Below are 12,868 nucleotides of genomic sequence, written 5' to 3' on the forward strand. Positions count from 1 at the left end.
CCCTTCTTTTGAGATGGAGTCTTGGTCTGTCCACCAGGCTGGAGTGCAGTGGCGTGATCTCGGCTCACTGCAACCTCTGCCTCCTGGGTTCAAGCGATCTCCTGCCTCAGTCTCTCGAGTAGCTGGGACTACAGGAGCTTGCCACCATGTCCAGCTAATTTTTGTATTTTCAGTAGAGACGGGGTTTCACTGTGTTAGCCAGGATGGTCTTGATCTCTTTACCTCGTGATCTGCCCGCCTTGGCCTCCCAAAGTGCTGGGATTACAGGCGTGAGCCATCGTGCCTGGCCCACATTTCCTCTTCTTATAAGGCCACTAGTCATATTGGATTGGGGCCCATCATAACAACCTCATTTTAACTTAATAAACCTCTTAAAGACCCTATCTCCAAATACAGTCACATTCTGAAATATCAGTGTTAGGGCTTCAGCATATGAATTCTAGGGGACATGATTCAGGTATATACTAGGAGTGGATTTCCTGAGTCAATAGGGTATGCCTATGTTTGGCTTTAGATACTCCCAAAGTAAGTGCACAAATTTCCATCCTGACCAGAAATGTATGAGAGTTCTGATTACTCCACATCTTTACCAATACTTGCTATGGACAGTCTTTTTAATTTTAGCCATTCTGATGTATCTCATTGGTGGTTTTGTTTTTTTTTAATATCATACTATCCAGTTTATTCTTTAACTTGCATAATGGTTATCTGAAATCAGGCTTAATTACTAGAATGGCTGATTCTTCTCTATCCAATCTTTTTAAATTTATTTTTTAATTGACAGGGAAAAATAGAATATGTTATGGTGTACATCACAATGTTTATATATTTATATATTGGAATGGGTAACTTATTAACTGTAGTCACCATAGTGTACAATAGATGTCTTTAATTTATTCCTCTTGTCTCACTGGAATTGTGTGGCAAAGTCTTTGTCTCTCTGCATTTCTGAAGGACACATTTTCTGAATAAAGTTTTCTCAATACTTGGAATGTATCATCCCACCCTCTTCTGACCTGTAAAATTTCTGCCTTATTGGAATTTCCTTATATGTGGTTTGCTCCTTTTTTGTTGTTGCTTTCAGGATTCTCTCTTTGTCTTTGATATTTGACAGTTTGATTGTAATGTGTCCTCATATAGTCTTGTTTGAATCTAATCTGACTAGCGATCCTTGATCTTCTTGTACGTGGATATTTACATCTTTCCCCAGATTTGGAAAGTTTTTTGCTATCATTTCTTTAAATACACTTTCTTCCATTTTGTCTGTCTCTTCTCCTAGTTACCCACATCAGAAATTTGGTAATCATCCTTGAATCCTCTTAGTCCTTTACCAAACATAGCTAATTATTTACCAAATCATGTGCATTCTATCTTCTAAACTTGTCCCTTCCTCTTCATTCCTACTGAAATTTCACTATCATTTGTAGGATCCATCTACAAAATAAATCCTACAATTTTTTTAAAACACAAAATTATAAAACAAACGTCTAGGTCATGAAATACAATATTACTGGTATCCCCACAAAACACATGTGTTTATTCTCAAATGAACTCTTCTAAGAGGTAGCCACTATCCCATCTTTTATGATAATCATGTCCTTACTAACCTTTATACTTTTCTTCCTCTGTATCCCTAAACTATGTAAGTTCATTTTGCCCATTGTTGAACTTTATGTAAATAATATAATACTGTATATATTCTTTTGAGACTTACCATTTTACTAAAAATTGTCTTTGTGATACTTATTCATATTGTTGTGTATAGTTTTACTTTTGTGAATCTTCATTGTCACATAGTATTTCATTGTATGAAAATAGATTATCCATTTTACTGCTAATGGAAATAGGAGTGGTTTATGGTTTGGGTCTCTCTCCTCCTGGTCCTTTTTTTGTTCTTCTTTTCTTATACCTCTGTCTTAGCATCTTTCTCCCTGGACTCTTCCTCTGAAGATCCTTCCCCCGTGTCTCTTGGTCTCTGCCTTTGTGTCTCTCCCTGTGCTTTCCCAGACTCTTTTTCTCAACTCCAATCTCTTCTCTCTCGATTTCAGACTCTTATCTCCACCAAAAGCTATATTAGAAATCCCAGAGGAAAAAAAATTTCTTTTCTCCCAATATCTATATATCATTTTCAGTGAAAATGTTTTTTGGCTCTACTTATGTCACTATATCTCTCTTGTTTTAATCACTGTCTCCATGAAAATGAGATGGTTTAACTGTCTAGATACTGTGACAGGTGCACATCCTACTTGGAAAAATATGTGGTGGGAAAGGGAGCAATTATGAATAGAAAAAATAAAATAAAATAAAAGAACAATACCCTGCACTATGTAAAAAATAAAAATGCAACTCAAAGGACTAAACAACCTTAAAATTTTTAGAATAACGGATAGTAAAGGACTTTAACTCTGGAGAATAATATATCACTATTACTAGAAATTCAAACTAAATATGAGGCTCAACCCAAAGTTAAAGGGCTAAAGCTTTGAGATGAGGGGAATAGAATTGTAACATATGCCACATTCTGGTAGGTGAGTATAACCCACATTACAACTTTTCAAGGTTCCCATGCATTTTGTTCAGGATTTTTTTTTTTTCGCTCTGTCGCCCAGGCTGGAGTGCAGTGGCACAGTCTCAGCTCATTGCAAGCTCCACCTCCTGGGTTCACGCCATTCTCCTGCCTCAGCCTCCCGAGTAGCTGGGACTACAGGCGCCCGCCACCACGCCTGGCTAATTTTTTGTATTTTTAGTAGACACAGGGTTTCACTGTGTTAGCCAGGATGGTCTTGATCTCCTGACCTCATGATCCACCCGCCTCGGCCTCCCAAAGTGCTGGGATTACAGGAGTGAGCCACTGCGCCTGGCCTCTTCAGGATTTTTAGTTGCATCCAGTGGGACACACAGGGAAATGTGTGCTCACTCCATCTTAAACATCTTAATAATCAGAATTTCGAAAGGCATATATTGGTTTTGAAAAGACTATACTACTTATCCACTAATATAGCATGAGAACATTCTTTTATCCACAAGCCCACTAGTAATTACAATTTTGGCAGTTTGATGGGTATAAAGTGCTATCTCATTGTTATCCTATTTCGCATTTCCCTGTAGCATATAGTGCAATTGGAATTTTTCACCATATTTTTGACCATTCAGATTTGTGGGTATATATAAACATATACACATGTGTACGTACACAATGGGCTGAATTGTGTTCCCCCATCGCATACTTATACCTTGCAGTCCTAAACCCCAGTACCTCAGCATGTGACTATACTTGGAGATAGTGTCTTTAAATAGGTAGTTAGTTAAAATAAGGTCATTACGGTGAGCACTAGCCCAACATTACGGGCATGTTTATTAGAAGAGATTAGGACAAAGATATATAAAGGAGAAACCATGTGAAGACAAGGGAGAAAGCCATCTACAAGACAAGGAGAGAAGCCTCAGAAGAAACCAATGCTGCCCACATCCTGATCTCAAGCCTCCAGAGTTGTAAGACAATAGATATCTGCTGGTTAAGCCACCCAGTCTGCAGTACTTTGTTATGGCAGCATTAGAAGACTAATACAATGTATGTATGTGTTTATATATGATTATATAATTATAGAGAAAATATGTCTTAAAATATTACCTGGGCATGGAATGGTTGGTGAAAAGACATAATATAGAAGGAGATGGGGAATTAAAAGGGAGGGGAAACCAAGTAAACATTGAAAGGAAAAAATGGTGACTGGATTTTTAAAATATGGATTATATGATCACGTGTATTTGAGTAAAAATTATAATTTATAGGTAACACAATTGTTAAATTTATATACACATACAATTCATTCATTATCTGGACATCACTTTGATTACATCGATTTTTCTTTATTCACCACCCACTGGACTTAAGTGCTGCGTTACTCACTGTGCATGATGTTGGAGGCTTGGAACTCTGGATCCTCAAGCTGCACTCCAACTGGATTGGGGAGAAAGCGTTGTATATTCTCTGTGAGGTACCAGCTTTGGTTCTCATCAAAAACAGAAAACAGGATGACATTCCTCTTGTCTGACATTATCTGTTAATTACATATATTGAAAAGGGTAAAGAAATGCTGCTGATGTTGTCACGTAGGAGCTAGCAGTCTATGATGAAAGCGATGGCATGCATGTGATATATCTAATCCGTTGGTTTAATTCCATTTATGTACCAGGGCTTGGGAGTTGGGGGTGGGTGCTATGAGCAGTGAGTATATGCTTACAACAAATGTGTCCCCAGGACAAAAGGGTGACTGACCCACTGAACTTAGTTTTTCTGCACCCAAGGACATATGCTGCTTGATTTTTTTGGTACAGTCTGTAGCCTTTATTCTCCTCATGTTCAGATTAGAAGATTTAACTCCTTAAAGAATCAAGTGATTATTCAGTGCCTTTCTTAAGTTAGTTAAGTCAAATGAGATACTAACTTTCCTAAACTTCCATCTAGCAACTGACCTTCCACAAGGCTATAAAAAATTAAAAATAGAAAAACAAAAATCAAATAAGAAAGATAAGGTGAACCACAAAAATGTCGAACAACACTAATACCTTAAATTTTCTGTTTAAAACATTCAAATTTTTTTCAGAAGAGCAGTTTGTATATGAACCAGATTTATGAATTAGATTTATGAATTGCTAATTGGATCTGCTAAGATTTCATATGTAAACCTTACTAATACATATAAACTTTATTTTTTATAACCTATAGCTATATAAACCAAAATACTGAAGAGAGGAGATTGGAGAATATAGAATAATATTTCAGTTATCTTCCCAAAAGTGATGAAAAAACTAAAATTAGGAAAAATTGGTCAGGACAAGTACTTGGCAAAATTTATACTTCTCTGAGTTTATGTGCCACGTGTTTTATTGGCACCAAAGTTCATATACTTTACTCTCTAAACAAATGAAATGTTTTCAGACTAGTAGGGATCTTATGTATCATAAATATAATCAAATGGACACATAGTCAAGCCTCAGCAATATGGCAACGAGTTATTCTGGGGCCAAGCAATGAGTTTTTGTGAAGAACTAAGTTTTTCTTGTTCAGAGAATATAGCTTTATTTTTTAAAGCAGTAGAAATGATCCAAATTCTAGCCATATTTTGAAATATTTTATATCTTTCCTGATGTTTTGCCCAAAAGTATTTATTAAGCTTTTTTTTTTTTCCTGAGACAGGGTGTCGCTTTGTCACCCAGGCTCACTGCAGCCTTGACCTCCTGGGCTCAAGCTATCTTCCCACCTCAGCCTCCTGAGTAGGTGGGACTACAGGCACATGCCACTATGCCCAGCTAAATTTTTTTTTTTGTAGAGACAAAGTCTAGGATGGTCTCCAAATCCTGAGCTCAAGCAATTCTCCCGCCTCGGCCTCCCTAAGTGCTGAGATTACAGGCGTGAGCCACTGTACCTAGCCTATTAGGCTCTTACTAAGTGCCATACACTGTGCTACATGCTGCAGACATGTTAATTTTGAGGTGCTTTTGAATCAGCCATAATGAGATGCCCATGGAAGAAATCTAGGCTGTAGATACAAATTTGTGGGTCATCTGAAAGTAGACATGCAAAAATGGGGAGGATCACCGAGAGAGAGCTAAATCCCAGACTAGGAAAAATCTAGGGCCTACATTCTATGGCCTATCCATCCAGCAGGCATGTTTACTACACCAAACTCAAATTCAGTAAAAGCTAAGCTCATTCCTTTTACTGACCTATATTGCAAACCATTATATTTTCTTCAGGTTATAGGGGGACATACACTGAGAATTTATGTGCATTTCACCTCATTTTTAGCTTCAAATCCAGCACTTGGAAAGGCAAGAACTCACCTGGTTTCCTCTTTGATCTACAGATTCTTTGTAGCAGATGAGGAGAGGGCCAATGAGTCCTGAAGCTAGATCTCTCTCCATATTAATGAAACTAGAGTAATAACGGGTCAGGCACCGAGGATCTGATTTAGTTGGCCCATCTTCTACAGTCACTGTCCATTTATATTTGAATATTTCTCCTGGCAGAATTGGAAAATCCTTCAAATGTTTTACACCTATCCACAAGCAAACCCAGAAATAGCTCAATTAGAGTACAACAAGCCACATATCGGTAATCATGTTGTTGTTGCAAGAGTTCTACAAATCTGTATGTACATATGAAGTTTCTCAGGAAGTGGAAGCTAAAGTTGCGCCTATTATAATTTTAAGATTCACACAATTTTTCAGAAAAGTAAAAAAGCTATAATTGATTATCCAGTCGACTGTGAAAGTTTCAGGCCTGAATATATGTCAAAGAGCTTGGCACTGGAGTTTTAGGACAGAGTCTCTGACTTCTGTGAGGAAAGGGAGCAAGAACTGAGATCTGCCCTCAGGGTAATGGGTCCTCAGGACAAGAACTAATTTTAGTAATTAAGTCTCATTCTGGGTATGTTTAATACCTGAAGATCCAATCTAAATCAAAATTTTAATTTTATATTCATTCTAAGCTCTTCCTCACCTCACTAAGTTATGCCTGACCTATGGTTAGAGAACCCATAGAAAGGGAACGGTGTTGAGGTCAGGAGTTTGAGACCAGCCTGGTCAACATGGTGAAACCCCATCTCTACTGAAAATACAAAAATTAGCCAGGTGTGGTGGCAGGCACTTGTAATCCCAGCTACTTGGGAGGCTGAGGCATGAGAATCACTTGAACCCGGGAGACAGAGGTTGCAGTGAGCCGATATCACACCAATGCACTCCAGCCTGTGGGATAGAGTGAGACCCTGTCTCGAAAAAAAAAAAAAAAAAGAAAGAAAGAGAATGGTGTAGTATGTTCTTTCAATATTTCTCAGCCTTCTCTTCCCTTTTCCAGGAGCTGGGGGTGAGGGAGGGTAGGTAATAAAAGAAAGGGCAAACAGACTCTTGTTTAACAGGTCCTGCTGCTCTATCTTTGATAACACTATTTGGTCATCAAAGTTCTCTGTGTGGGAGGTGCCCAAATGCTGGTCTTTTCATAGGACCCATGTATGGTTTCTTTAGAGTTACCATGGGGACCTCAGCACTACATAGTTCCATGACATGAGAGATGTTTCTTTCAGCTATCCTTCTGCAACTCTCCTTTCCCATTAGCTCTTCTTACTTCCAGTGATACATCCAATACTCTATTGGTTCTGCTATCCCTTTAGCGTGCCTAACTGCCTTCTTGGGCAGAATATCTTCAAAAAGGGTAAAGCCCAGCTACTTTCAACAGCATTCACTTGTTACAGAAGAAACTCATGTCAAACAGCAGAAAGGTAAACTGCTCCACTCTTGCCCTCTCTTCTTGCCCACTATTATGGGCATTACAGCCTTCAAAATTCTCCATGGAAAAAGCAGTTTACCAGTAACTGTATCCATGTATGCCTCCAAATTTCAGGATACACATTCAAAATCTCCCCAGTACTCTGTACTATGCCTTCTTCCATAAAGAAATGCAAATAAAGAATTCTTATCAGCAATAAGGAATATTAGAAAACAGGGGAAGGATTTTTTTTTTTTTTTTGAGATGCAGTCTTGCTCTGTTGCCCAGGCTAGAGTGCAGTGGTATGATCTTGGCTCACTGCAACCTTTACCTCCCAGTTTCAAGCAATTCTCCTGCCTCAGCCTCCTGAGTATTTGGGATTACAGGCACACACCACAGTACCCGACTAATTTTTTTTTTTGAGTAGAGATGGGGTTTCACCATGTTGGCCAGGCTGGTCTTGAACTCCTGACCTCAAGTGATCCACCCACCTTGGCCTCCCAAAGTGCTGGGATTACAGGCATGAGCCACTGCACCCAGCGGGAAAATTTTTATAACCAGTCTTTCTGCCCATGATGTGATACTGAAGGATTCAGAAAGTTCACCCTCTGTATACCACATATTTAGAAGTTACTTGAGAATACACTTCCAGAAAAACAAAAGAAGAAATCAAAAAATAGAAATGTACAAGAGAAAAGAAGTTAATGCTATTAACTGCAAGAATGTCTTTAAAAAGAAAAAGATTTGGTTCCAGCACTTTGGGAGGCTAAGGTAGGCAGATCACTCGAGCTCAGGAGTTCAAGACCAGCCTGGGCAACAAGGTAACACCCCATTTCTACAAAAAATTTAAAAAAAAAAATTAAAAAATTAGCTGGGCATGGTGGTGTGCGCCTATGGTCCCAGCTACTCAGGAGGCTGAGGTGGGAGGATAGCCTGAGCCTGGGAGGTGGAGGTTGCAGTGAGCCAAGATCGTGTCACTGTACTCCAGCCTGGGTGACAGAGCGAGACCCTGTCTCAAAAAAATAAAAAATAAAAATAAAAGATTTGGATACTAAGCAATAAACAGAATGATTAAGAAGCTGAAGGGCCTAAGAAATAGGGTTGAAGAAGCATACATTTCTTTTCCTAATAAAAGGAAACAAAGTCTTACTTCAGGATACAGACACGAAAATTATAAGATCAATATGGTCCTAATACAAAAGCTAAAATTGAGCATGATATCAAACTACTGATGAGGAATAATGAAGGAGAATCTATTTGATCTTTTTATTTTTAAATTGACACATGATAATTGCACATATTTATGGGGTACAGAGTAATATTTCAATACATGTATACATGTGTAATGATTAAACCAGGGTAATTAGTACATACCCATCATCTTAAACATTTATCATTTCTTGGTGTTGGGAACATTCCAAATCCTCTCATCTAGCTATCTGAAAATATATGTCATTGTTGACTACAGTCACCCTACAGTGCTATAGAACATTAAGACTTACGCCTCCTATCTAGCTGGAATTTAGCATTCATTAACCAATATCTCCCTATTTCCCCCTCCCCTTCCCCTCTTTAGCCTCTAGTAACCACTATTTTATCTCTACTTCTGTGAGATCAACTTTTTTCCTTCCACATATTATTTTATCTTAATAGTAAAATCACTTGAGCTGTAGAAAAGAGAGCAATCATAGCATATTACCTAGTTCTGCAGTTAACATTTATAAAAAGAAACTTGCATACTAAAATAATACAATGCTGTTTTTTAATTTTTTAAGCTTTAGAAAAAATATATAGACAAAGCAAGGAAGAGTTATTTCAAATTACGGCATAAAATGTAAATGTTATCAAGTTTAGTTTTGTAAAAGTAAAGGAATGGCTAGCAGCAGTGGAGAAAAGAAAGGTTTGGGGAAAGGAAAAGTGAGGGGTACAGTTTTTAATATCCTTAATTTATGAAGTATGGAGTCAAAAGATATTTTCCAATATCTGGAAAAATCCAATCATGGATTGAAAATATATTACTAAAAGTTGATGTTTAGTATATTTTTAAAGTTCTAATGATAGCCAATGGAACTGAAAACACTGATAAAACTGAAATAACTTGAATGGAAAGAAGCACAAAACAAAGTAACTATATAGTGTCTAAAGTTGAAAAACAAAGAGTTAGCAGTATAAGTAACTTTTTAGAGATGTAGAGATAACCACCAAAAATCAAAACAGAAATTCTTAAAAATGGAATCCTCTAGGGAGGCAGTCCTTTTGTAGTTTTAAGCATACACATCTATTATTTTGATAAATATTCATCCAAAATTAAATAACAGAAAGAATACATATAACATCCAATCTACTAAAAGAAAAAATAAATCTTTAAACAACAAACAATATAGTAAATAAAAACTGGAGTTGTGAACTATTTAGAAATGAATATGCGAAGAACCCTGAAAATATCAAACTAGATACCAAAAGTGAGAGTGAAACCCTGTCGAGAGAGAGAGAGAGAGAGAGAGAGAGAGAGAACAAGGAAGAGCAATAACATGGAAGCTGCAGCAAAGAATCCTGAAAATATCAAACTAGATACCCAAAGTGTGGAATACCACACTAGATACCAAAAGTGTGGAATGTAGCTGAAAACTGTACTCAGAAAAAAAAAATTATCTTAAGTGCCAGAAGAATCAGCTTCAAGATTTTAGGGCATTTATAGTAGTTGCAGTGGAAAAGAGACAATCTAATTGGCTGTGCAATATTTGAACATCACCACTAGGTAACAGGAAAAACACATCAGGTGACTCTTCACTAATTTACATGAAACATCACCTGAGGATTCCTATAATTGATTTTTATAACTTTAGACTGGAGCTTGAGGTCCAGCCAACAGTTGGAGAAAGGACCATCATGATTTTAGCTGTTATTGATGATATTGATTTAATCTGTATCTACAGGTAAAAAAGAGCTATAAATCGAGGGAATACTTACCTTTTGGTAATCTCCTTGAATACAAAGGACGGACATCAGTGATTCCGTGAGGGTAGATGTTATATGGTCTGCTTGCTTGATTCTTAAATATAATCTGAAAGTATAAGTGAGATCTAAGATCAAATCCTAAAACAACTAGGATCAACAAGAAAACTGTGGTCTAACTCCAGATAAATAAAAGCGGCCTCTATCTACATTATAGTAATTTGAGGCTAGATAAAACTCAAAATATTTGGTCTTTTCATGAAATTGTCCCTTGGCATGAATGGGGGATTGGTTCCAGGATCCCCGCAGATACCAAACTCTGTGATGCTCAAGTCCCTAATGTAAAATGATGTAGTATTTGCATATAACCTATGCACATCCTCTCATGTACTTTAACTCATGTCTAGATTTCTTATAGTACATAATATAATGTAAATGCTATGTAAATAGTTGTTATACTGTATTGTTTCTTTGTATTATTATTTATTGTTGTATTATTATCTTTTATTGTTTTGGGTTGTTTTTTGAATACTTTCAATTGATGGTTGTTTGAATATGAGACTAGAAACCCAATGATACTGAAAAATAAAAATAAAATCTTAAACATCCCCAAACAACTGAAGAGACCCCTTTCTTGACCGAGGAGACCCCAGAGATGGCTTAAAAACTGAGTTTCTGACCATGATGGGATGGGAGATCAGGCATGCCTTGTTACATTCCCTCCCTCCCTAATCTGCTGTTAGACTTTCTTTCTTAAGGGTTAAACATAAACCAGTCCTTTCTAAAGACGTGCTGGATTCCCCTCCCTTTGTGCAGTTTTGACACAACGACTGACCAGCATTCCTTCCTGATGAGAGACCACTGACCATGGACTGGCTCTGGCCAGTTTACAGAGGCTGCCTCTGTGTCCTCTGTTTCATCTTTTGACATATACAGCCTAATTTTCATGCAACTAAATGTTAAGTCTCCACCCCAAAGTGAACATGGAATGTATGTAATATGCATGTTTGCATGTGCCCCATCATAAATATTCACAGCTCTTCCTGGAACCTGTTAAATATGTATACTTAGCCAACTCATTCAGCATAAATCCCTAACTCATCCTTCCTTCTTCAAAGTGCTTGCTTCCAGTTGCTGCCAGAGGCTACACTTCCCAGCCTGCAACCCTTTCCACTCCAAATTTACAAACTTATGATTCTTCAGTTGACAATGTGGAGGGCGACAGTACTTAGGTTTCTCTCTAAAGGCCCCTTTCCATTTCTTTAAAAATTGTTTCAATTGCTTCAGGAAGTGTTCTCTGCACCTTCTCACACTAATTGAAATTTGTATGTCTGCTGAGGACACTGCTTCCTTTCAGCCTTTTTCACTATTTGGGCATTAAATTCACTGATAATAGAGAAAGAGACAGTGTTTCAGGAGATAAAATCTTCAGTGAATGAGCAGGCATGACCAAGAGGACAGTTGATTACAGTATTAAGCAAGGGTGGCAGGTGGTATTGCCTGATTGCACCAGCTGTAAAAGAAAACAAAGGCCTACGTGCAGTGGCTTGTGCCAGTACTTTGGGAGGCTAAGGCAGGAGGATCGTTTGAGCCCAGGACTTCAAGACCAGCCTGGGTAACATAGTGAGACCTCATCTCTACAAAAAATTAAAAAATTAGCTGGGCATGGTGGTGCATGCTTGTAATCCCAGCAATTTGGGAGGCTGAGGTGGGAGGATCACTTGAGCCCAGGAAGTCGAGGCTGCAGTAGTGAGCTGTGATCACACCACAGCACTCCAGCCTGGGTGACAGAATGAGACCCTATCGAGAGAGAGAGAGAGAGAGAAAGAGAGGAAAGCTGCAGTGAAGAACCCTTAAAATATCAATCCCACCTCCAGATCTGAGCTGTGTGATATGAGGATAAAAATACAACTTCCACTTCTGCTCTTGTCTTAAAACCCAGTCATTTGGTAAGCCCACGAAGCAGTTGATTCCTTACCTGCATCTAAGCAGCAGAATGATACTTCAAATAACAGCAGTTTTGTTTCTTTCCAATATTAAAATGCTTTTTTTCCATTTTTTTCGCCCTAAGAATACTCACCAGGATTTCCAATATAATATTAAGTAGAGATGGTGATATCTGTCACCTGTGTCTTGTCCTGATCTTAAACAGAAGGATTTCTGACTGTCACCACCAAGTACAATGGTTACAAGTTTTTTGCAGATCTTTATCAGGATAATGATAATTATTTCCTTGTAATCCCAATTTCCCATGAGTTTTTATTATGAATGGATGTTGAATTTTGACAAATGCTTTTTCAGAAGCTATTGGAATTATCAAATTATATTTTTCCTTTTATGTGTTAATATGGTAGATTGCCACATTTGATTTTCTAATGTTAATCTAGTACTCCTGGGATAAGTCAACTTCATAATATGTATTATCTTTTTAATATATTGCTGTATTAGGTTTATAAAATTTTGTTTAGGATTTTTTGAACCCATGTTTATAATGAAATTGGTCTGTAATTTTTAATTTTCCTTTCTCATGGTGACATAGTCAGGTTTATAACCAAATGCTATACTAGCCTAATAAAAATAATTGATCTTTCATTTTTTATACTCTACATTTTAAATTTTAATATAAAGTTATTTATTTATTGAATA

General features: G+C 37.4%; 1 protein-coding gene across 1 annotated transcript in view; it reads right to left on the minus strand.

The window, feature by feature from the left end:
* The window catches only part of LOC105533489 (coagulation factor VIII), a 152,998-nt gene that overhangs the window by 57,624 nt on the left and 82,506 nt on the right, over positions 1 to 12,868 (minus strand). The window contains exons 10-12 of the mRNA XM_011971961.1: positions 10,238 to 10,331; positions 5,848 to 6,062; positions 3,911 to 4,061 (exon numbers count right to left, since the gene is read on the minus strand). Coding sequence (XP_011827351.1) covers positions 3,911 to 4,061; positions 5,848 to 6,062; positions 10,238 to 10,331 — 460 coding nt within the window. The remainder of the gene's footprint in view (positions 1 to 3,910; positions 4,062 to 5,847; positions 6,063 to 10,237; positions 10,332 to 12,868) is intronic.

The sequence above is a fragment of the Mandrillus leucophaeus genome, unplaced genomic scaffold (genome assembly GCF_000951045.1).
Source record: "Mandrillus leucophaeus isolate KB7577 unplaced genomic scaffold, Mleu.le_1.0 Scaffold1251, whole genome shotgun sequence".
In the NCBI taxonomy this organism is placed as follows: domain Eukaryota; kingdom Metazoa; phylum Chordata; class Mammalia; order Primates; family Cercopithecidae; genus Mandrillus; species Mandrillus leucophaeus.